Source organism: Panicum virgatum, chromosome 4N, assembly GCF_016808335.1.
Source record: "Panicum virgatum strain AP13 chromosome 4N, P.virgatum_v5, whole genome shotgun sequence".
NCBI lineage: Eukaryota > Viridiplantae > Streptophyta > Magnoliopsida > Poales > Poaceae > Panicum > Panicum virgatum.
Genome location: NC_053148.1, coordinates 17,998,593 through 18,023,463, shown reverse-complemented (window position 1 = coordinate 18,023,463; position 24,871 = coordinate 17,998,593). Strand labels below are relative to the sequence as shown.

At 47.2% G+C, this 24,871-nt stretch overlaps 1 protein-coding gene and 1 pseudogene across 5 annotated transcripts; one reads left to right on the top strand and one right to left on the bottom strand.

Moving 5' to 3' along the window:
- The first annotated feature begins 5,072 nt into the window (after nucleotides 1-5,072).
- Nucleotides 5,073-10,959, top strand: LOC120668865 (uncharacterized CRM domain-containing protein At3g25440, chloroplastic-like). Of its 4 annotated transcripts, XM_039948664.1 has the most exons (7): nucleotides 5,073-5,332; nucleotides 5,418-5,775; nucleotides 5,887-6,288; nucleotides 6,441-6,692; nucleotides 7,170-8,793; nucleotides 10,548-10,624; nucleotides 10,724-10,917. In XM_039948664.1, the coding sequence occupies exons 2-4, from the start codon at nucleotides 5,434-5,436 to the stop codon at nucleotides 6,621-6,623; spliced, it is 927 nt and encodes a 308-aa protein (XP_039804598.1). In that variant the 5' UTR covers nucleotides 5,073-5,332; nucleotides 5,418-5,433; the 3' UTR covers nucleotides 6,624-6,692; nucleotides 7,170-8,793; nucleotides 10,548-10,624; nucleotides 10,724-10,917. The 4 variants fall into 4 exon arrangements, with proteins under 4 accessions (XP_039804598.1, XP_039804599.1, XP_039804597.1 ...); XM_039948665.1 differs by lacking the exon at nucleotides 10,548-10,624 and having other exon boundaries at nucleotides 7,170-7,491; nucleotides 10,724-10,959; XM_039948663.1 differs by lacking the exon at nucleotides 10,548-10,624.
- A 31-nt stretch (nucleotides 10,960-10,990) lies between these two features.
- Nucleotides 10,991-15,499, bottom strand: LOC120668864 (annotated as a pseudogene). Its single transcript, XR_005672602.1, has 2 exons — nucleotides 15,329-15,499; nucleotides 10,991-12,511 (listed from the first exon to the last, which is right to left on the bottom strand). The product of XR_005672602.1 is annotated as an aspartyl protease family protein At5g10770-like (transcript).
- Nucleotides 15,500-24,871: the final 9,372 nt, after the last annotated feature.

Here is a 24,871-nt window from a genome sequence, read left to right as displayed (position 1 = left end):
CCACGGCACCGAATTAGCCAGCTGCGCCATCGCTTCAACTGAGGGAGTATGGAGGAAAGGGCATGAAAAAGGGAAAGGTGTGCTCACTATTCTTCCTCTTCTTCCTCTCGCTTCTTGGCTCTGGGTTCTGATGCTGGGGAGGCGGAGGAGGCAAGGGAGGCAAAAGTGAATGGCAGAGTAAGCCGAACCGATCCCTCCTATCTCTTTTTTTATCGCTGTGTCGGGCAGAATCTCCGCAGTGGCCCCAGATCTGCCGCATTTAATGTGATTGATTTCGCGGTCGCTGACAGTTGGGTCCCACGCCTGTGAACCCCCCGCGCGCACTCGCAATAATTACCGCAGTGCGGTAACCGATGCGGCAAAGTGGAGCTGTAGCACTGTCGCATCAACCAGTCGCCGCCCACGCCGCTCTATATGCCCGAGGCTGCCGCCTGAAAAGGCGCGCTCGCACCGCACACGCCAAGCCATGTCACCCACGACCAACGGGAGACCCGCGCGCGACTCACGACCCTGCGCCTTATGCAGACTGTGACGGAATATTCCCTCCGGGGGGTTCCATACCATCGAACGAACTTTATTCCGAGGCCTTACTGATCAGGGGTTCGAAGGCTGGCCCGCCGAGGGTTCGACAGACGCCCCAGGTCACCAGAGTCAGGGACAACACGGATATGCCCTACAAGCTACCCTCGAACACGGAGTTCGAGACATCCTACGCAGTGTTCAAGGCCAGCCGAGGGTACCTAGCAAGGGGGATCCCATCGAGAGAGAGCATCGAGCCCTCGGACCCTATCTAACGGGTCCGAGCCCCACCTAGCGAACCTTTGTGAGTGCTTTATGTGACGTGTCTACGGACCACGAGCCGACCCTTATCGAACGGGGCACGGGCGTCCACTTGAACTACCCGTTAACAACTCACCGAAGCATCCATGGCTCGCGGCCCGGGCATGGGTAGCATGACCTGCTTCACCCCTCCTCCCTGCAGAAGGGCGATGAGGGTCGTAACACTAAGTCGAGGGTGCCCTTGAACGCCTTCACAAAGGCCAGGGCTCGGGGGCTCCTCACACGCCGTGGCCAAAGCCGCATCCTCGAATAAATCAGCTGCCGCTGATTGTGAAACCCATGTGTTAAGCAAACCCCCTCATGATCAACAAGCCGTGTGGGCTGATCCTAAAAGGACAGGGGGCCACCTCACCAGCACTGGAGAACGTCGAAGCCGGCTGAAACGAAAGCTGAGTAACTGCCTCACCCAATTGACCACACAAACACAACGTTCATAGCCCTTGGACAAGTACACGCACTCCTCCAAGGCCTCGGGGGCTACACCCGCGGGTGCGCTGACGCGCCCCAACAGAGGAAACTTCACACATTCAAGGGACAAAACCCAAAGTTAGTACCCGAGTCACTATCCCGAGGGACCAAGCCTCTGCAGGACTGATACTCATCCCTATAAAAGGCTCGGGGGCTACTGTCAGGTACCATAATCAGGGGCACCCTAACCTAGGGACTAAAACGTCCTAAAAAACACAAAACACAATTGGGCAATCGGGCCCACAGTGCCAACCGCCTCGTCATGCTCTATAGTCACGGCGAACCAAGGCAAACTGTCTTCCTCCGATCCGAAAGAGAAGAAGGACTACTCGATGGCGATCCTGGAGAGGAAGAAGCCACCAATGATGACAACTCCGTCATCACTCTGCACCCAGACACCATAGAGCTCCTCCAGCTCTCCCACAGCACTCGGATCCTCTCTAGGCTCCCATGAGGCCCAATACGCACTCGGCCTAAGGCCCAACTCCACGGTACGGCCCATCCGAGACCCCCCTCGAACCTATGGGACAATCTCCGCCTCGCTCGAGGCCTCCCTGCCAAGGCCTCCAGCGGTGCACCGCATCTCCGCCTCGCTCGAGGGTAGTGGACCTACCCTCGGAAAGTAGGCCAACTCCGCCTCGCTTGAGGCCACCCCTCGGTAGATGAAACTAGCAACCCATCTGCTCACCCACCCGACTGACAGAAGCATTTAATGCCAACCACTCCACCACAGAGCACGGAGTCAGCTGGTGTCAGGCCACCATTCCGCACAACAGGTGAGACCGGAGTCCCGTCCGCCAACTCTAGCCACTGTACCGTCATTCCCGGCACTACTCCGGTCTTGTGGGAACCTGTGACACCCTGTGCGGACATGCCTGGCACTACTCTCGCCGCTGTGCTGCCAACTCCCCGTACCACCCTCCACTGAAGAACCCTCGGCAAGCATGGGCGCAATCCTCGGACGTGGTACGGACCTCGACCAGAGCAAGACCTCCGCCAGCAAGACCCACGGCGCTCCGCCAGCTCAGGCACAGAGGACGGTACCCTCAACAGCAATCGCCACGATGCCCACAGGAGTCACCAGGACGCTGGTGCGATCCCCGCAAGGCTAAAAAGCTTCTCAGGACGACTGCCACGCCCGGCGCCATGCTCTCCAGTGCTCTACAGTGTACTTTCTGTAGCAACCGACTACTGCACTCCCACGATTCGGGGGAAGACAACGACTTCTGAGATTTCCCTTACATGTACTCCGCCCCTCCTTGTGTCTATAAAAGGTGGAGGCGGGCACGTCCATCTTCACACGCTCATCGCCTTCTATCCGCACACAACTCACACACGCATGCTCTCCTGAGCACGATATTGGCACTCACCTCAATCACTCAGCAGAGACTTGGAAGCCTCTCTTCCTCTCTCGCCTCGCTTGTACCCCCTACTACAGGCACTCCGGTGCAAGATAATACAGTGCACTCGCACACCCCTGCTGGATGTACACCCCGTGGCTGGAACAAGGATAAACTCTTGCATTACTATGTTACCTCTTGCATCAACCATCTAGGATTAGGGACACGCAACATCGATTACTAGTTGGCACCAGGCCGCGAGGTCTGGACACCGACAGGCATATACCTCTTTCTCCTCATCGTCCGATGAATCGGAATCAACAATATGTGTGTTTGAACGATGGGATTTGTAAGTATCTTTTTCCTTTTTAAATTTTGTTTTTTGGCACAAAGCTATCCCCTGAAGCTAATTTATAGAATAAAAACTCGAACCATCAAGCTTTTCTCTATAACTAGAACGCAAACCCGCAAGAGCCAAATCAACCAAATCTTTTTCAGAAAGTGACAAATTAAAGCATCGGTTTTTAATATCTTTAAATCTTTTAAAGTACTCATGGATAGATTCATCTCTACCCTGTCTAACCGATGTCAAATCCGTCAACTTAGTTTCGTTATCCCCACTATAAAAGTGATCATGAAACTTCTGTTCTAATCCGTCCCAAGAATGAATCGAGTTAGGGGCTAACGACGAAAACCAAGAGAAAGCCATTCCAGTCAAAGACAAAGAAAACATGAGAACGCGCAAAGACTTGCTAGAACCGACTTCCCCAAGTTGAGCAATATATTGGCTAATATGCTCCCAAGTGGACCGGTTATCATCACCGCTAAACTTGACAAAATCGGGAACAGGCTAACCAGTGGGGTAAGGATAAATCGAAAGCGTCAACATACGGCCAACGATATAGCCGACTCTTACCCGCAACAAAACCAAGCTTTTCTTTAAGCATATCGCCCAGATCTTCCTTCATCCTAGCAAAATCGGCCTCATAGTTGCCGGTGGATGTTTGGCCGAAATGATGTGTCACAGCATCAGTAGTGGACATCGTTTGTGCGGCATATTGCGGATTGGCCTTAAGCCAATCAACCCAAACATCCTTGGGCAACGGTGGAGGAAACGGAGGTTCACCGTATGACTTTGTAGTATACGGCGGCACAAAATCCACAAATTCTTGCTCCAGGCTATAATCAGCCGAAGTAGGAAGAGGCGCGAGTTGTGGCTGTGACGCAGAACCGAGCACCATGGCACTAGTCTGACCGGTCCGCCCGCCGAGGCACCGGTCTGATCGGTCGGAGCAACCGATCTGACCGGTTCGGCCCTGGACGGCCGAACTGAGCCTGGCGGGGGTGTCTATCCCGCGAAGAAATTCAGCGGCATACCATACTGATAATTTTCTGTTGGTGCGGCCGAAAAACTAGGATTAGGGGTAAAATTGGAATAATCATTAATGGTTTTCTTACCCATATTTTGTACACTCAAGTTAAAAAGTAAATCTTGTGTAAGCTTTTGGGACTGTTCGAATCTACCTAAAAAGGCATCGGTAAACTGCTTAATGGAATCAAAGGTAAAATTTACCTCGCTTGGAGTGGAAGCAGATGAATTAGTAGTTGTAGCCTCGCTCGGCGGTGGCGGCGCAAATGTGGGCATGAAGAACTTCTCCTTCTCGAACACGCCTTGCCGAGTCTTCCCAAAGCATGCAAGCAGTCTCTTCTTGGCCTCCTCCTGTTCCTTCTGGAACGTAACCTCGAATTGCTTGCGGCTCTCCTCAGGTATGTCTTCATACTTGATGTTGATGGGAGTTGAACCTACCTTGGAGGGGTCAATCTTTTCACTGGCCGTAGTGTCTGATAAACTCAGATCTATCCCTAGCGGAGTCACCAAAATATGTTAACACAAATCTGGTCAACACACGAAAACGCTAGCACGCACGGATTGCAAACGATCCTCACCAGTAAGGTCCTGCACAGGCCGGTCAGGCCGGTTCTTGAGACCCGTCGGACCGCTTGAGGCAGAAACACTACGAAAACCTAAAACCCCGAGCTCGGGAGGGACCTCATCGGAGCTCGCAGATCTAGGATTGTCCTGGAGTCGGCAGGACACCCAGAATGCCCTCGAACACCGTAGAGACGAGCGAAGAATAGCAAGGGGTTGGAAAAGGTAGGGTTTGGAGATAAAAAGTAAAGGTAAATGTGTTGATTCGATTGCGTAGAAGGACCTCAATCGGCCGTGGCTTTTATATTTATCGGCCGGGGAGGACGTACTCTTTCTAAATCGGGTAATAAACGGACTCTACAATTCAGATCTAACCTGATTCGGATTACATAGGACCAGACCGGTCTTCGGTAGTGTCAATCTTTGCTGCCAACACCGGGAATCTAGAGGAAGCCCATCATTATCTGTTAAGAGGCCCAAAACTTCCATGGGCCCCCGCCGGACGCCGCGCCACTCCACTGCCCCCCCACCGCCGTCGCCGCCGCGGCGGCCGCTCGTGCCCTCGCCGCCCTACTAGCAGACACCCACCTCTTCGCTTCGCGGCCTAGCCTAGAACCCTGGGCGGCCGTCGGCGTCCCCCATCCTCACTGCCCGCTGCGGCGGCCGCTCGAGGGCCCGTCGCCCTGGCGGCCTTAGCGGCGCGGATCCTACGGCGGGGCCCTGTTCGCTCCCCCGCGCCTCTGGCCTCCATAAGGTTCGTCGCGTCGCCGCTCATCGGTTCAACCGCTGGTTTCGTGGTTAGTCAAATCTCCGTGCTGAACTGGCTGCTTGTTGATCAGTGGTTCGTGGGATCGAATGTGCGGGTCGGCTCCGTCGCATCCTGCCACCTTGTTGGTGCGTCCGTTCGGTGGGTCTGGACCGGAGGCACACGGCTGGAGCTGTTGGCGGTGCTTTCGCCAGCCCGCGAGGTGCGGGAGCATGGCGGTTAGGCTGGACACGGACGGTGGGTTCGCCAGGTTCGCGCTCGGCGACCCGGAAGGTGCGAAGCAGAAGGGGAGCCAGATGCAGCAGCCGCCGAAGAAGAAGAAAATGTCGAGGAAGGCCAAGGTCAACCAGCTCAAGTGGTACCGTCTCAAGGCCAAGAAGAAGATGAAGTCGCCCAATCCCGAAGTTAGGATCAGGTACAAGCTTGAAAAGGTCTGAACTTCCCACTAAATTCTGGTGCATTATTTCATTTCTCTTGCCATTGAATTCGGAGAATTGGTAGTATTAATGCGTGCGTTAACAGTTTGTTTCGTGGAAATTCAGGCTAAGAGAAAGGAGGAATGGCTGATTGAGAAGCTGAGGAAGTATGAGGTCCCAAGGACACCGGAACCAGTTCATGACCCTGAGATTTTGACTGAGGAGGAGAAGTTTTACCTCAAGCGAACTGGAGAGAAGAAGAAGAACTATGTTCCTGTTGGGAGGAGAGGGGTTTTTGGTGGTGTGGTTCTCAACATGCACCTCCATTGGAAGAAGCATGAGACTGTGAAGGTGGTTTGCAAGCCCTGTCGGCCTGGCCAAGTGTATGAGTATGCCGAAGAACTAACAAGGCTCAGCAAAGGCACAGTCATTGATATCAAACCCAGTAATACCATTATATTTTATCGAGGGAAGAACTATGTGCAGCCAAAGGTCATGTCACCTCCTGATACTCTTTCGAAGCAGAAGGTAAGTCAAATTAGTTCTGTGCTGTTGTAACCTATGCAGTTTGATGTCCAAATATACATTCTTATTTTGTGCTTCCTATATTTTACTTTTCTTTTTAACTACAACCACCACTCAATGTGCTCAGTTTATTTAATACTGACATCTGTTTGTAGGCATTGGAGAAATATAGGTATGAACAATCTCTTGAACATACTAGCCAGTTTATTGAGAAGCTGGAGAAGGAGCTTGAAGACTACCAGAAACATGTTGCTCTATTTAAGAACCGTGAGGGAGCTACGTCTGTAGATGAAGAGACCACTGTTGATGACCGTACAGTTACCTCATATTCTGAATGATCCAACTCTTTAATATGCTGGATCCATTCGAGAGCCATGAGGGACCTATTCTGGAAAAAAGCAGTGAAGGTTTGATCAAATCTTGCGAGCCTACAAAGCTCAATTCAATATTCATTAAATATGTTGCCCTTGGTTGTGGTGCTGTAGAGAGTTAGCTTACTAGGATTCTGGTAGAAAATAAATAAATAATAACTGTAGCATTTTTAGGGATGAGCTGTAGGATATTCTTAGTGAGCTTTACACTTCCAAATTACTATTCCTGTTTGGTGGAGGGTTATTATTTGAACAATCCCTTGACATTGATCTATATTCATAAGCCTTTCAGATTACTAGTTCTGGTTAGTGGTCAAGAAATATTTCCTGCTAGGCACATTTGTATGGTTATGTTCATGTTTTCATTTATTGGTTTCAGATTTCTGTGATTGTGAAACGATGCTGCTGTTGTTTCTTCAGGAAACATACTTTTGTGCAGTCTATCTGTGTCTTCATTGCTAGGAAGTTGTAATATAGGAGGACTTATTGTTTTGTGGTTGACCTTTTATGTAGGTTTTTCACTTCTCAAGCATCCTTGGTACATAGAAGATGATGAAATGGTAATTTGGGAGCTCAAAGAGTGCTGGGGTTCCTTTTCAGAAATCAAGACATTTATTGCGATTGCAAAGATTGCAGTCTGCATTACCACATGCTAGTCAATCATTCTTACCTTACACCAGTGGTGGATGGCGGAACAACATCAACATCAACAAGCCTTTTAATCCCAAGCAAGTGCGGGTAGGCTAGAGTTGAAACCCAACAAAGACTATTATTCATGGTTCTGGCACGTGAATCGCGGTTTTTCAAGCACTCCTATCCAAAGACAAATCTCTAGGTATACTCCAGTCTTTCAAGTCTCTTCTAATTGTTTCTTCCCATGTCAACTTCGGCCGGCCCCTGCCTCTCCTCATATTACCGTCGTGCTTTAGGATACCACTATGCACTGGTGCCTCTGGCGGTCTCCGTTGGATATGTCCAAACCATCTCAGCCGGTGTTGGATAAGTTTTTCTTCAATTAGTGCTATCCCTAGCCTATCCCGTATATCATCATTTCGAACTCGATCCATCCTTGTTTGCCCACAAATCCAATGCAACATGTGCATTTCTGCAACACTTAATTGTTGGACGTGCCGCCTTTTTGTAGGCCAACATTCTGCACCATACAACATTACCGGTCTAATCGCCGTTCTATAAAACTTGCCTTTTAACTTCTGAGGTACCTTCTTGTCACAAAGGACGCCAGATGCTTGGCGCCACTTCATCCATCCCGCTTTGATTCTATGACTAACATCTTCATCAATATCTCCATCTCTCTGTAGCATCGATCCCAAATATCAAAAGGTATCCCTCTTGGGCACTACTTGGCCTTCCAAACTAACATCTTCCTCCTCATGAGTAGCGCCCAAGTCACACCTCATATACTCTGTTTTAATCCTGCTAAGTCTAAAACCTTTGGACTCTAGCGTTTGCCGCCTCAACTCCAGCTTCCTATTCACTCCCGCACGGCTTTCATCAACTCACGACACCATCAGCGAAAAGCATACACCAAGGAATATCACCTTGTATGTTTCTTGTGACCTCATCCATCACTAGGGCAAAAAGATACGGGCTCAAAGCTGATCCTTGATGTAGTCCTATCTTAATCGGAAAGTCATCTGTGTCACCATCACTTGTTCGGACTCTAGTCATTACATTATTGTACATGTTTTTAATGAGAGCCGCATACTTTGTTGGGACTTTATACCTATCCAAAGCCCACCACATCACATTCCGTGGTATCTTGTCATAAGTCTTCTCCAAGTCAATGAAAACCATGTGTAGGTCCTTTTTCTGCTCTCTATACCGCTCCATGACATGTCTTATTAGGAAAATTGCTTCTATGGTTAACCTTCCAGGTAGTTGGTGCAGCTTTGAATATCTCCTTTGTTCTTGTAGATCGATATACTTCTTCTCCACTCTTCAGGCATCTTGTTCGACCGAAAAATACGGTTGAAAAGTTTTGTTAGCCAAACTATAGCTATATCACCTAGGTACCTCCACACCTCGACTGGAATACCATCAGGGCCTGTCGTCTTACCTCCTTTCATCCTTTTCAACGCCTCTTTGACCTCAGATGGACCTCAGATGGCGGAAATGGGTAAGATTTTTTGTGCCTCACAGTTGGGTGTCCTTGCATGAACTTTGAAATCAACTTTATGCTGATGACATTTAAAGTGGTCCAAATATGAAAAAAAAGGTATACCAGCACCTAGTTCCTACTGAGCTTGTTAACACATAGAAGATCATTATTATACGTTTGCCTTTTTTGCTGTATCACTATTAGTTGCTAATAGCAATAGTGTCTCGCTATGTTTTCAATGAACAAATCTCACCCTGTATTGACCTGTACCTTTGTTTTAGTCATTCCAAGCATTTTGCTTAGATCATTATAGTGGCTTAGACGCTCAGTTGGGCAAAGATAGTATTACGATCTATCGAAGATAGTTTGAATTAACACAAGGGTAATCATAGCATGTCTGTTTATGCATTAGGTCTTCTATTATTATATAAACTACAGTGATCAGTTAACATTTTGTAACTGTTGGAGATTTAGTTTTGTGTGGTTATTGCTATACAACATCAATTACCGAAAGGGAAGAATTGGACTTATTTAATCACTGATTTTGGAGGTAATGACATAATGGATTTGTCTACTTAACTACAGATTTCTTAGGCTATAGTTGGCAAAATCGGCCACTCAGCATTGCACAGCCTGTTCAGTGTAGGAGCTAGAGGTCTTTACCAGGATCAGCTGATCTTGATGAATTTAGTTAAATTCAGTGGTAAATCACTGTGCTCAGTGGTCAATAACCGATCCTTTTGTGGAGTAATCCCAATCAGTAGCGGAGGACGGGTTCAAATTAAGGTGTGGTGCACTGAGCTGGTAATCGCCCAAAAGTCTAAAGTGCAGATTACGGTTGGTTCTTCCACTTCTCCTGTAGCCTCCGTCTTCGTCCTTCCGCTTTTCCCTTGGTCTATTGCTTCATGGTGCAGCACAGAGTAAAATACAGGGGAAAGCAATGATAAAAAAGAGTAGATAGTCTTAGAAAAATCGAGGTATGACAGTGGCCACAACTTGCCATACTCATGCCTAGCTCCACCCACCACCCCAGGCACAAAGTCGGCACAGCACATCAGCAAATTTGTGGCAGCTTAGGGAGCTATTTTGTATCTTGAACAACGCCATTGGCATGGCATGCCCTATGTGAGGTGCGATTACCTGGCTGACCTCCCCACAATGGAACACTGCATGCTTGCTCTGACACTCAACTGGCGCCTCATGCAGTCACGCATGCATATGGCAACACTGCGCATTTGGCAGATTGACATCAGGCTATGGCACCATGCTCGTGCTGGTTCATTTAATGCTGTCAACCTTTTCAGTTCAGCTTCAGCCAGCTCTTGAAATTCAAAATTGTGACTCCCCAAATAAAATAATCTCTTAAAAGAGTAAATCAAACAAAAATAGTATTTATTATTATGTTGAGCACAACTGCCAAAAGTCCCACATGCAAGCCCGTTTGGTCCATTTCAAAAGCACTGTTGGACAGTTGGGTCATGCTGAATAATGCACATTATTGTGATAGGCCGCAGTCTTTCTTTGACCTGGCTCACTCACTTCCATAACCTTAATAGGGCCCTGACTGAAGGTGATGCATTACCAATTAACAAACTCTGATGGCACCAGTCTAAATGAGTGATTAAATCATTTCAGTCATGTCAAGGTCCATGAAGTAAAGAATCCAGAGCGTCGCACCATCTGCTTTTGCACGACACCCACCACTAGTATCGTAAAGCATTTCAGCTGATAATACAGAAAAAGCTCCTATGTTCTTTTGCTTTCTAAACCAGGCTCAAGAATGCATTTTTCTACATCATCAATGATTGCTCTCGTGGACATGCATGGTATTTGGCTTGAGATGCGTCATGTATGAACCTCCAGTACCATACGCCATCTCCTGAAAATCGATTGAGCTTGAAAGATCCGATATTGCAAACATTTTGGTGATAGCATTGTGTGCTTTCAGGGAGAGGCGCTTTGCTGCTGGGCTTAGAGGGAGGACCTTGATAGACGGCCAGTCCAATGCGTCGCAAGGAATCCATCGTGCAAGGCTAGACATGGTGTACGGTGTGCATTCTTAGGGGTACCAGTTTTTGTACTGAAAAACAGGCAAATATCGGGGCATCTACGTCATAAAGTCGCTTGATCATTTGCTATCTATTAACAAGAACATACATAAGGATAGACCAAATCGTACAGTCATCGCATTTCTGTTTTTGTTACCTTACACTTGTTGACACTTCCAACGAGCTGTATTGATTCAGGCACACTCATTTTACCTATAAATGATGTACACTTTACAGGAGCATAGAATCGACAATTCGGTAACTTGTAACACAATAACCTTCATCAACTTGAAATTTACACTTGTATGCATTTCCAATTAATTACCAAGCCTGAGCTGACCATGCCATGGCATCGCTCACATCCACGCGTGCCGTGCCGTGTAGTGTTCACCCTTCAGCTGCAGCCTCCGGCCGCGAAGCCGATCCTGGACCGCGCGACGTCGTAGACGACGCTGAACGTCTGCTGCTGCGTGTTGCCGATGATGGCCGTGCTGTCCGAGGGCGCGAACGCCAGGCACGTGGTGGAGTCGTCCACGTCGATGAGCACGTTCCTCGCCGGCAGCTTCAGCGTCGCGCCGCCCACGGTTGGCACGCGCCGCCCACGGTTGGCACGCGCAGCTTCGACACCTGACCCACGAAGCACGTGTCCAGGATGGAGAACGCCGGCGCGCGCGCTGCCCCGCCCATGGCCGCGGCCACCGCCTTGCTCAGCACCGAGTACATGCTCGCCGGCAGGCGCGTGATCACCGTGCCTGAGTCGATGATCGTCGGCAGGCTGCTGTACTCCGACGGCGAGACCGCGAGCGGGCTGCCGGCGACCGACATCCCGGATAGGGTGACGAAGTAGAGCGAGTCGTCGAGGGAGCTCGACGCCATGGGCGTGTACGAGTACTGCCCCGGGTTGTAGGACCCGATGGTGAGGTACCCCGTCGACGCCGACGTCGGGAGGCAGTAGGAGAAGGAGTCGCCGAGGCTGGGCGCGAGCTGGGAGAGCAGCGAGAGCTTGTTGCGCGCGAGGCCGATGAGCCCCGCTGAGCGGCCGAAGAGCCCCTCGTTGTCCTGGCCGCAGCCGTAGTAGAAGCCGGGGAATCTGCTGGAGCCGAAGGAGACGGTGTCCGTGCTGAGGTAGCCGACGGAGAAGGAGCTGTCGCCGTAGCTGGCCTGGTAGATGCAGACGTTGGAGACGGAGCAGGCGGACGGGTTGAGCGTGGCGGCCTGGAGCTCGTCGCACTGCGACGCCGAGCACGGCACGGTGGCGTAGGTGCTGGACGCCCTGGGGTCGTAGAGCGGGCCGGCCTGGCGGTGGCACGACACCACGCAGGGAGAGCACTGCAGCCAGGTGAGCGACGAGCCCGTGTCGACGACCATGGCGTAGGAGGTGGCCGGCGTGCCGAGGCCCAGCTGGGTGATGTAGTTCCCCACGCCTATGGACGCGCCCGGCGAGAGCGGCACCGTGGCCAGGGAGTCGTCGAAGCGGCCGCCGGCGGCCTTCTTGCGGAGCGACGTCGGGCGGCGCGGCGGCGCGTTATTAGTGGTGGCGAGGCGCGAGGCGAGGTGGGCGGCGCGCGCATCGTCGAGGGTGAGGACGGTGGAGAAGGGGAGGTCGGACGGGAGCGGCGCCGGTGAGCAGGGGCTCTGCGGGTGGTGCAGTATCAGGTGGAGCCCCGAGCTGTTCCGGTGCGGGAAATCTGCAAAAAAAAAATGAAAAAGAAAATTGTAGACGCCTACAAAGTTAGATGTGTAAAAATAATCTTGATACTGCCGAAGTGCCGATCTAAAAATTAAAATCCATGAGCAAGGGGCATCGTTGGTTGCAAACGAACTCCATTTCTACGACACACACGACAATAAGGTGCTTCAGTCAATCTTTAAAATTTCTCTATCGTTGGTGTGTTTAATTTGTTTATGTGCACAAGTACGTGTTTATGAGCACCGTGTGTTTACAAGAAAAAAGGAAGTAGACTTTTCTTTCGGTGCTGCATGTAAGGAGTAGGCTGCATTTGAGAATAAAGTGGTCCCTTAGCTGATCGCTGCTAGCCCATCTAGCGTCACCGTTCCAGGCAACAGTATAATGCAGCTACCAGCTAATAAAGCCCGTTGTCAAGCTATAGGTAGTTGCCGTGCGCCGCTGCCTCTTGATGGTCACTGTGCCCCATATTCTGCCTGCTGGTGCCGTCTGGCCGTGGTCATGTCGATCGCGAGGTGAGACAGCGACGCACCACCAGTTGAAAGAGATTACGCAGCAGCAGCGAAGCACCAATACTACTGAAGAAAACGGGCGCCAAGAAACAATGGCTCAGATAGGCACTAGGGAGTGACCCGGCCGTGTAACCTCGCTACTATAATGCAACCCTTGCTAGCTACTTCCTCTATTAGTTGTTTTGGTTTTTCTAGATACATTAATTTTGTTTTGCATCTATATATTGATGTATTAAGATGCATGACAAATTCTATACATCTGGAAAAGTTAAAATGACTAATAGTTTGTAAAACAAAGGTAGAGTACTTGATACCTTCGCACTTCTATATCGTCGATGTCCTTGAGCATCTTTGACCCCATTTTGTGGCCCATATGTAGGCCAATCTGGTTGCTTTAATTTGTTTGGGACCTCTCCGTGTGTTTTGAATTCCGCGGTTAGGCCGACAGTTTTGGCATTAGCCAAGTGTACCTTGTTATTGATAGTGTCAACATGTACGCAAGTGGTCGCAAATAAGAGCTGTTTTGGACATCGAAGTGGTCCCGGAAACATAATTTTGACTAGTATTTTGTCATGGCAAGATATACACAGAACATAGAAAAATTATTCTTTAATTTACGAAGCTAAATTCTGAGACACATGCTCGTATCATTTTCCAACACGCAATCTAAAAAAAATAATGATTTACTTAATAGGATAATCCATGAAAAAGAATGAAACCAAAAGTAATAGCGTGTAGCAGCAGCTAGCTGCACTGCTTCCGTTAGTCAGCGACAAGAGTCTAGCTATCACCGATAAGCAAGACGATGTCTGGCGCGCTAGGTACGTTCGTACACCGATCGTGACCGCCAAAGAAAAACGTCAAACCGGGTAAAATGGCGAGGCTGACACTTGATTTTTAAAGGAGGGAAGAACGGAAAAACGGCTCACACAAACATCTAATAATTTGCTCTCCTTTTCCTGCCTAACGTACAGACGGCACAGTACCAAACAAGTGCAAAACAGTTTGGGAACGTACTGTATGTGCTGTAGCTTGAATATGCGATAAGGGTATCAGTGTTGCTAGGATTCAGAGCACTACAAACTTTGTCTTTCTGAAATCTGAATTTATCGTAGTGCTCCCTACTACAAGACGCCAGGGAGGATCGGGCCACAAAGACACACTTCTTTCTAGTCTCCTTCCAGATAAAATCAATAGGCCAATTGCCATGCGTTTTGTTCAAAGCTTTTTGTATTATGGGTCCACTTGTAAATTGGAAGGATGCCCGGCAAGAAAAAAAGAGAGGAAAGGTTGTACATACTATGCTATGTTACAACATAAAACTTGAAGACAAACAGTTTTTTTCATCTACTGATTGATTTCATTGGATAAGAGGGAACATGCATGTTAGATTATATAGCCAAATTAAAGAATGAGATGATAATTGTGACACCCATGGGTCCATACTGGCATCACCAGCCTTATCATGACAAGCCAAAGGACAAGAAGGTACCGATTAGAACCACTAGCTAGTCCACAATGTCATATTCACTAATTAATCTGAATTAAATAAGAAAAACAAAAGCAATGTGGACCTAGCGACTGAAATTTGACACACCATCTAATACTACATTTGGCCGGCCATCTCGATTGTACGTGCATGCAACACACGCATACATGTGTTAGTTGGAGCGGCTGATCGAATCGGTGGTGGCAACAATTGATCGAGCTCGACCACGAGCTTCAAGGCTTGCGGACGATAATTAATCATGTTGCAAATTTGTCAGCAGTAACGCACCGTCGCTTCCCCACGATTCAATGGATGAATTCAGTGTGTGTCACGGTGTCTTAGACAGGAGGGAAACTGGAGGTTAATTAATAAAAGGACATGTGATCTCTAAAGAAAATCTATGCTAGCTGGTATAAGTTTGTTCTCTGTTAACAACTGACACTTTATCATTGGCACGAAGAAGGCTACTGTAGTCCTTGTGAATGCTCTAAAACAAAAATAGGTGATTGCAGAGAACTAGATTTATATCTCGATAAAATGAAGAGAAGAAAATTTCGTTTCATATCTGTTAAACTGTCATCACTGTTTTCCTTAAAAAAATTGTCGTGATTGGTCAAGTTCAGAAGCACTTGCCATCTGATGAACCTGCTCTGGGCCGTATATGACCTGGGGTAAATCTAGTTCTACCGCTCAATAATGTACCATATCTGCAAGCGGACGCAGTTTATCTAATCATTAACAAAATGGTTCAAAGTCACTGACATAGTGTCAAAATGATTACCAGCACACTTTAGCTACAGTAGAAATTTATATGTACCCCTGATTTGGGAGGCGCAGACGCTGGTGATGTCCCGGGCAGGAGCTGCGACCGCGAACAGGAGGGAGCAGGCAAGAAGAAGAGGAAGCAGCTCCATGGCGTCCCCAGGAAAGCCAAGCCGCGAAAAGCTTCCTCTTTGAGGCCGTGCCGTGCCGTGAGCTCAGGCCACGGTGCTTTGTGGCCTTTATATAGGGAGCTAGAGATTCCTGTGTGATGCGTGCGGTGAGTGGGAATCTCGCCGGTAGCTTTCATCATCACCTCTAATAGTTGTCATTTCGTGTGCCCAAATGATTTAGTGTGCTAGTTTGGTGAGGAGGACCAATCATGCCCGTTAGTATATAGTTACACAGTTTAATTTCTTTGGCTCAGTTGTGTGTAGAGCGAGTTACGCAGCTAAACATGTGCGGTGCTATATATCTAATGTTCTGATGATTGATGAACTTACATGAAGCGATTGAAGAATGTTTTTGTTGCGCGCGTGCTCTATGGTTATATGGCAAAATTTATCACAAGTCACAGCACTTTGCTGTAATTTACTATGAATTCATACTAAACTTTCAATAGTTTGACTAGTACCATTACGCAATTGTGGATTTTTGTCTGCCAGCATTAGAATATTGTTTTCTTTGACTTGGCGAGAGAGATTTTTGAAAGTGACGATTATTATGCCCTTTGGCTTGCAACCAATATCTGCAATTGTTCTACCTTTATCGAGCACCCACATAGTCACTGGGCCCTGCACTGCTTCTCTTCACCCATGTCGCCTAATCATCTAAGCCCGGGTGCCTTTCTGCTCTGCTCTATGCACTGCTCTATCCCTCACTCCCCCCGCCTCCCCCCCCTCTTCATTTTTTTCATAAAAAATAAAGAGGCGCTTAGGGTGTATCCATTAATCTTGATCCTCCCTAGCCGGCTAGCCCACCTTAGATCTATGCATCAGCCTTGCGGCATTTATACATCCAGATAAATGATCATTTTAAATCATATCCACATCCACGATTTCCTAAAAAGAAGAAAATTTTATTATACTCGTTCTATTTTTATTTACATGTCATATTAGGGTTGTGCTAAGTCAAATTTAGCCAACTTTGACCAAATTTATAGAGAAAAATAATAACATTTAGAATACCAAATTTGTTTTATTGAATACACTATGAAATATATACTTATAGCGCATATATTCGGTAATATAATGGAATGACATGGTCAATGCTATATATTTATAGACATGGTCAAAGTTTACTAACATTGACTTAGGACAAACCTAATACGACATGTAAATAAAACGAAGGCAGTGTATTTTAAAAACGGATGACAAAAAAACGATGAAGAAGAATAGATCAATCACAGAGGAAGCGAGGTTTAACATGGAAAACCCTCCTAAGACAGAGCGTCAGCCAGCAAATCTTCACTATATCGAGTGCGGTTATAGAACGTCGTGGATTTACAAATGTTTTCACTCTATCCCGAATGGCGGCTTACAAGAAGTATAAATAAAGGTGTAACTCTAACCAGCCCATGCCTCTGGCGATGGGCTTCCGCTTCGCTCCGTCCGAAATCGGCCGTGTGTAAATGAATTTGGATCCCAACTCAACAGTATAGCAGATTTCTTTTCTTTATTAAGCATGCATCTAGATATTGCAACTGATACAAAAATGGTCTTTAGGCCAAAGTTGTTGTAAACCCAAAGGAAAAAAGTTTGTCGCTCACTTGAATTCAAAGGACACAAAATTCTAATGCATACAGTGTCCTAGGCCAAAAGATCCACATGGTACCAGCAAAGGTGCAATGTCTGCAACAAGTTTTGGCTACAGATATAATTGTAGGCTTCGTATCATTGGAGTTTCGACTAATTACTTAATTATTAGGTGAAGATGATGGGTATAGCCTCCATGACATGTGTCATGATGGTTTCACGATCAATAGCAAGAAAACTGCCATCTTACCAACCACATGACCATGTTGCGTGTGCCATGAACGGTGGGGTTTGATGAGCACATGGCTCGTCAATTTATTCAGTTTGGCTCATTTTGGTTTGATGCGAAGCAAAATGTGATAAGCGCCGGAAATATTGATTTTACTGCTAATATGTCCACCAATATAATATTTAGAGGAGTTAATTTTCACAAGAAAATGGAAGAAAAGAAGCAAAGGAAATATTTTTACATTGGAGCTATGGAAGTGGATGTCGATGAAGTGATGCCAACGTAATTAGCTTCCTCGCCGGAATATTTTATTAATACTAGCTTCTAATTTAGGCTCACTGCATGGATTTTTAGAAGCAATAGTTTGATCACATACAGTCACATCATTCTCTCCCTCTCGAAGCAAAGCCGTCCTCGGCTTTGAGGCAATTTCAGCAGCCTCCTTTTTCTTCTTTTTTACAGTGGCAAACACCTCAGCCTGAATAGCACTCTCAAACATTGGTTTGAGCATATGATGAACTCCTTTATGCACAAATGAATAACAGTTCGAATGGCATTTATGTGTCGCATCAAGATCAAACTGCCATGATCTGCCAAGCAATAAATGGCATGCACTCATTGGTGCCACATCACAGTCCACGGAGTCAACTTAATTTCCCACTGAAAATTTTACTCGTGTCTTGTGAGTAATTTTCATTGTACCATTTTGGTTCATCCACTGCACATAACGCGGTTTTGGAAGCCTCCGCATAGATAAGGACAATGCGTGCACTAAATCTGAACTAACAACATTTGTAAAGCTACCACCATGGATAATGAGCTTGCATACCTTATCTTGAATTTCGCATTCAGACTGAAATATATTGGAACGCTGCCCCTTCACATTAGCAATGGTTCCATCACGTTGCACTTCATGAGACATCAAAGATAATGCACTTGTCATATTAACAGCAAGCGATGGCTCTATAGAAGAAACACTGAAAGAGTCCACAACTGCATCTAGAATTGTAATTAAAGGTTCCACTGGGTCATCATAAGAAGACTCACAAACTTGCTGTCCTAGTGTCGAAGAAAAATCAGAACCACTAGCTTTTACCTTGACATCAGCTCCAACAATGGATGTGGCTGCAGGAAGATCACTAGGCAACCCCACTATAGCTGCGTGGTTAGTAGAAGCATTTTTCTCAAATTGTGTAGCACAAGAAAATTCAGAAGCAACTATATAAGAACTCCCACTGCTTGATAATATATTCTTCTTTGGCTCAAGAGGAGGAGCAATAGCCTTGTTCATTGCATCATAAACAAATCACCGTCGTAACACACATGTCATATCTCCCCATGTCCGAATATGGTCCTCGACATTAAGCCACCATTGCAAAACATCATTATCAATTGTTTCTTCTGCATAATGCATCTTCATGACAGATGTAAATCCACGGCTCTTGAAAAATTCCTCCATACCATCTTGCCAATCAAAATATCCACTGATACTTGTTGTCAGAGATAGTTGCGGAATCGATTTTATTTTCTCCAGCAAATAAGGTTGATCCATTATAAATCAGCAGCAATAATTCCAAAGGTACCGTGAACAACCTGTCTCTGAATACCAACTGATAAGGACACACCTACGCTGTCCGTAATATGCCCCAATCTTTCACGGTACTTACAAATAGTTTCACTGAATATTTCTTTTTTTTTAGAGATATGGCTGGCACAAGATCCTATTCACGCTCAACCATCAGCAAACTCACGTTTAAAAATCAACCAGCGAACTTTGCTCTCTCGGCAAATAAATTGATGTTAATTATCTCACCAACCAATCAGGGATCAATCGGTATATAATTAAAATAACAAGCAGCAGCCAATGTCTTTCACCATAGAATAATTATCAGATCCAAAATTGAGACAACTTATATGAACCAATTCAAACCAGATAGTAGAAAATAATGTTTCGATTTGATCCAGCACCACAAGCAGTAACAGCAGAGAAGAGATCGGCTTACAGTCAATGCAAACCAAACCCTAGATAGTTTCTTCCACCCGCGACCACGACGAACCACGATCAGAAGATGAGGATCCACTGAAGAATTTGGAGCAGCGCACCCAGGAAACAATCCTGATCACGCTCCCAATCACGATCCAGAAGAATCGGCAAGGTAGATGAGATCGGACGGCGTCTCGCCGTTCGGATGAGAAACCCTATATGAAAGACAAATAAAATCCAATCTGAACTGCACAGGGGCGACGGCCCAGGGTTAAAGGCACGCAGGCCACCCGACGCACGCAGCTGAACCAGACTCGGACTCACTAGGACCTGACCAAAACGTGACCTGACTAACTAAAGCAACACGGACACACATGACTTCCTCTACGTGATGTACTCTAGTAGTGAAATAAAATACGTGACAATCTCAACTAAGCTAGCAGGTCATGAGCACACTAGTATTAATAAAATATTCCGGCGAGGAAGCTAATTACGTTGGCATCACTTCATCGAAATCCACTTCCATAGCTCCAGTGTAAAAATATTTCCTTTGCTTCTTTTCTTCCATTTTCTTGTGAAAATTAACTCCTCTAAATATTATATTGGTGGACATATTAGCAGTAAAATCAATATTTCCGGCCCTCATCACATTTTGCTTCGCATCAAACCAAAATGAGCCAAACTGAATAAATTGACGAGCCATGTGCTATATTGTCAGTGAGCCTAAATTAGAAGCTAGTATTTTTGAAGAGGGACAAACCATACCTTCTATTGGTTCTGAGAAAATGTTGAAACAATCTCCTAACAAATTTGGTTCTCTCTATTATTGATGATGGCAATTTAGTTGCGTCAGAAGGGAAGCTAGCTGCAACATACAAGGTTGACTCATCTATTATTTCAATTAATAATGATCCATCCAAGGAGATATTAGAGACAGAGCCTATCTTGTATCATGATGGCCTCTATATTCCTGACCTGAAAGACAATGGACAAATCATGCATGTTGCTACAAATGATCCCGCTTATTATCAGATGAAAGAAGCTAAATTTGTCTCAAAGCCGAGGACGGCTTTGTTTCCAAGCGAGAGAGGATGATGAGCACATGGCCCGTCAATTTATTCAGTTTGGCTCATTTTGGTTTGATGCGAAGCAAAATGTGATGAGGGCCGGAAATATTGATTTTACTGCTAATATGTCCACCAATATAATATTTAGAGGAGTTAATTTTCACAAGAAAATGGAAGAAAAGAAGCAAAGGAAATATTTTTACATTGGAGCTATGGAAGTGGATGTCGATGAAGTGTTGCCAACGTAATTAGCTTCCTCGCCGGAATATTTTATTAATACTATGTAACACCCTAATTTAAATTTCCAGCTTTTAATAATAAATTTAACTGGCTTTATTTAATTTTCTAAGGTTTATTTTGTTTAGTATGACATTTAATTCAATTTTGTTGCTTAAGTAATTAAAATTTTACCATAGGTTTAAATTTTGGTGTTGCATTCATGCTGGTGCATAGTTTTAATTATTTTGAGTGTGGTTTGAATTCAAATTTTGATTTGAATTCAAAATTTGTTTGAAGTAGAAATAGAAAAGAGAAAGGAAAATAGAAAACCTAACCCGGGCCGACCCAGCCTTTCCTCCTGGCCCAGCTCCTTTTCCTCCCCGAGCCCACTCGCGAGCAGCCCACCTCCTCCCCTTCAGCTCCGCTCGGCCTCCCATCCCGCGCAGCGGCCCGACATGGGCTTCAGCCCACGCCCCCGCCTTCACCCGCTCAGCAACGGCCTGCACGCGCCCCGCCCCTACCACCTGGGCCCGCACGTCAGCCAGCCTTCGCTCACCGCCCGCACTCGCCGTCCCGCCACTGACCGAGCGGCCCCACCCGTCAGCGCCTCCTCTCCCCTTCCTTCCCGGCTCCGCAGCGGCCGCCCGAGATCACCGGCGAGGTCGCCGGGATCCTTATCCCGCTGCGCCCCGCCGCAATCTCCGCCCGGCCCCTTTAAACGCCCAAGCCGCACCCCCTGAAACTCCAGTTTTCTTACAAATAAGCCCATAGAACTTATTTTTAGCCTAGAATACGCGTTTTAGCTCCGTTTTTAGCGTTCTTTATATCCACGCGATCGTTGTAATGCGTAGAACAGTATTAGAGTAGTTTAGCGTGCTGTTTTTATGTATTGATGTACTGTTCTTTAGCTTTTGTTAGAGTTTGCTTGTATGCTTATTATTGTGCATTGTTTTGGCCATGTGTTCGTGAGTAGACGTTGATCCATCTGAGGAGCCCCAGTACCAGTACCAGGAGCAGCCATCTTCCGAGCAGTTTGAGCAGCAGCCAGAGCAGTACGAGGAAGGCAAGTATAACATGAACAACCCATCACTTTTAAATACATTTTCATACTGCATTTTTAATACTGTATGCCTATAAGGACTTCCTAGCCACTTTATATTCTTTATATGTACCTTTGGGTTGCATTTTGGTTAGTTGTGCTAGGTTGCTGCGCCATAACGTACTTTGGTCCTTTTTAATTAATTTGATTAATGGTTTACTTGAACTTAATTCTGAGAGTGGCCCTCTGTGCTTCGTGCTTGAGTGGCTCACGTCTCGTTAAAAGATGTTTTTGTAGAAACATGGTTTATGGGGCCAGCACGGTGCTTAGTGCTTGGTTGGCCACTCTCCATAAGGACCGGTTCATAGAGCGACAACCTGGGACAACAGCGCTACCACAAGGCTAGAATGGGATAGACTTGGCGTAATAATTAGATCTTTTTGGTTTGGAGTAACTTACCTGCGGGGCAGGGGCGGTAAGCTTCTATGGCCCTCGTGCTGAGTGGCCTCGTCTGTGCTTCGTGTCTTGACGCCCACTAGACCTGCTCTATAGTCGCTGATCCACCCTCGCGGTTACTCCCTACCAACGAGATTCTTTGAAGGCCTCGTAGTGAGTCGCTAGTCATCACACCTAAGGAAGTGTGATGAACAACTGGCGTAGCTCACGACTTGTGGGTAAAGATGTGCAACCTCTGCAGAGTGTAAAACTGGTATACTAGCCGTGCTCACGGTTATGAGCGGCCCAGATCCTCCTTTCGATTAGTGAAGTTATCTCCTTCCGACGAGGGAGGTGCTTCTCGGGGTTACCTTAGTGGCTTGGTTTCGGTTTGGTTCTCAGTAGTTTCTTAATTAAACTTGATTAATAACTATGTAACTGGGTTAACGGTAAGTCATCAACTCGTAGTAAATAGCTTAAATAAAATCTTGCCAACACTTAAAAGCTAATGCAGTTGAGTCAGCCAGCCTAGAGCCTCATAGTTTGTGTTATACTTGTTGAGTACAAGTTGTGTACTCACCCTTGTCTCTTCTCTACTTTTTCCTCTTGGCTACGCTACTGCTGCTCAGTTCCTGCCGACACGAGGGAGTTCGTCCAGCGCTACCAGGACTACGAGGACTTCTAGGTGTTCGTCTCCCAGTCGACGTCCCTGTGGCGCCCTGCTTCAGCTTCGGAGAGCTTTTATCGTATTTTGTACTTCGCTTCCGCTGTATCAGACATTTTGTCATTAATGTAATAAATAACATTCGTATACGCTTTATTATGTCTTATTCGTGATATGTGCTATGATATACTGTTCATTCTGTTGTATATACGTGTGACTTGATCCTGGCACGTATATGATTGCTCGGTTTATGTTCTGTTATAAACCGGGTGTTACAGAGTGGTATCAGAGCCGTATCGACTGTAGGACGAAGCCTAGATAGAACTGGTCGAGTTTTAGGACTTCTTCTCACCAATCCTTGCCTGCTGAAATCATTTTACTATTATACCCCTTGACTTCTTTGACTTTTACCCTTCTTGCCTTGATTTCTCTCTCTGAAGAATAGTTTCGTAGATTTTGGCCTGAATCAGTCATCTGACCACCATGAGTATTAGCTAGGTGACCCTTTTATAATAATACGATAGCACGCTCTGTGACGCGTTGTGTTAGTCGAGTCTTTTTGCTAAACTCGGCTAAGTTGTGGAAATTGTCTGTTTGTTATTATGCTACATGTTTGATTTGGATTTTTGAATGATTGCATAGCTTAGTAGTTTAAATTTGTTTAAAGAAAATCACTCTGATGTTAAAGTTAACTAATTAATAAAATGAGTTAGAATATTGGGGGTAAAACAGTCCACTCTATCCTGTCTACTTTATCATGGCTGAGTCTTTTTCCGCAAAGAGTTATCATATCCATCTGAATTTATTCCTGCAATATCCTTACTCATGAAATCTTTTGTTCAAATCAGATGGTGAACACCAGGAGCACCGGTTCCGGTTCTGGCCAGCAGCAGGGTCAGAACAACCAGGGTACCGGGATCCCGATGCCGCCGCCTTTGACTCCGGAGCAGTACTTCCAGCTCCAGATGCAGATGATGGCCACCCTGAACAACACTGTTCAGGCTCTTCAGCAGGCTCACACTCAGCCTCCGCCTCCTCCACCGCCGCAGCCTCGCGACAGGCGTGCTGAGTTCCTGAGGGGTCACCCGCCGACGTTCTCTCACACGTCCGACCCTCTTCAGGCCGACGACTGGCTCCGTGCAGTGGAGCGTCAGCTGGACATCGCCCAGTGCGATGATCGTGAGCGCGTCTTGTACGCAGCAGGACAGCTGCGAGGGGCAGCTTTGGACTGGTGGGAGCCCCACCCAGTCCATGACCGCGAGTCTCTCACTTGGCTCCAGTTCAGGGAGCGTTTCCGCAGCCACAACGTCCCCGCGGGCGTTATGAAGATGAAGCAGAAGGAGTTCCTTGCACTGAAGCAGGTAATCTTAAGTATAATCATTCAACGTTTTCTTTTGAGCTAATGCCCCCTTGTTCTATCCTTATGAATCTTGAGTTAATCTTCTGATATCTATCTGTCTTTGTGAATTCAGGGGACTACGTCGGTCACGGAGTATCGTGATCGCTTTCTTCAGCTGGCACGCTACGCCCCTGCCGAGGTTGCGGATGACCGCAAGAAGCAGGAGCACTTCATGGAGGGTCTTGAGGACTACCTCCAGTACGCGCTGCTCAACCTCCGCTTCGACGACTTCAACCATCTGGTTGACAGCGCGCTCAACACTGAGCGCAAGCACTTGGAGATGGAGGACAAGAAGAGGAAGATTGTCCCCGTTGCTTCCGGCAGCAACACTCGTCCTCGACTCCAGCAGCCCCAGCAGTACCAGCCTCAGTACCGGCCTCCTCAGTAGTACCAGCAGAGGCCACCGCAGCAGTACCCGCCTCGACAGCAGCAGCAGGCGGGGCAGGGCCAGAGGTTACCGGCACCTCCGGCTCGTTCTGCTCCACCAGCGCCGCCAGCACCTCAGGCTCCACGTCCGGCAGCTCCTACCGGACAGCAGGCTTTGACACTTGCACGCGTCTGCTATCACTGCGGCCAGCCGGGGCACTACGCCAACACTTGCCCCCGGAAGGCGCAGGCGGGACAGTAGGGACGCCCAGCTCAGCCCAGGGCGCCAGCACAGGGCAGGGTGAACCACGTGACGGCCGAGTCAGCGGCCGAGGCTCCTAACGTGGTTATTGGTACGTTCATGGTCAACTCTCACCCCGCTACAGTGCTTTTCGATACCGGTGCTACCCATTCTTTCATTTCCAAGTCATTTGCCAAGCAGCAT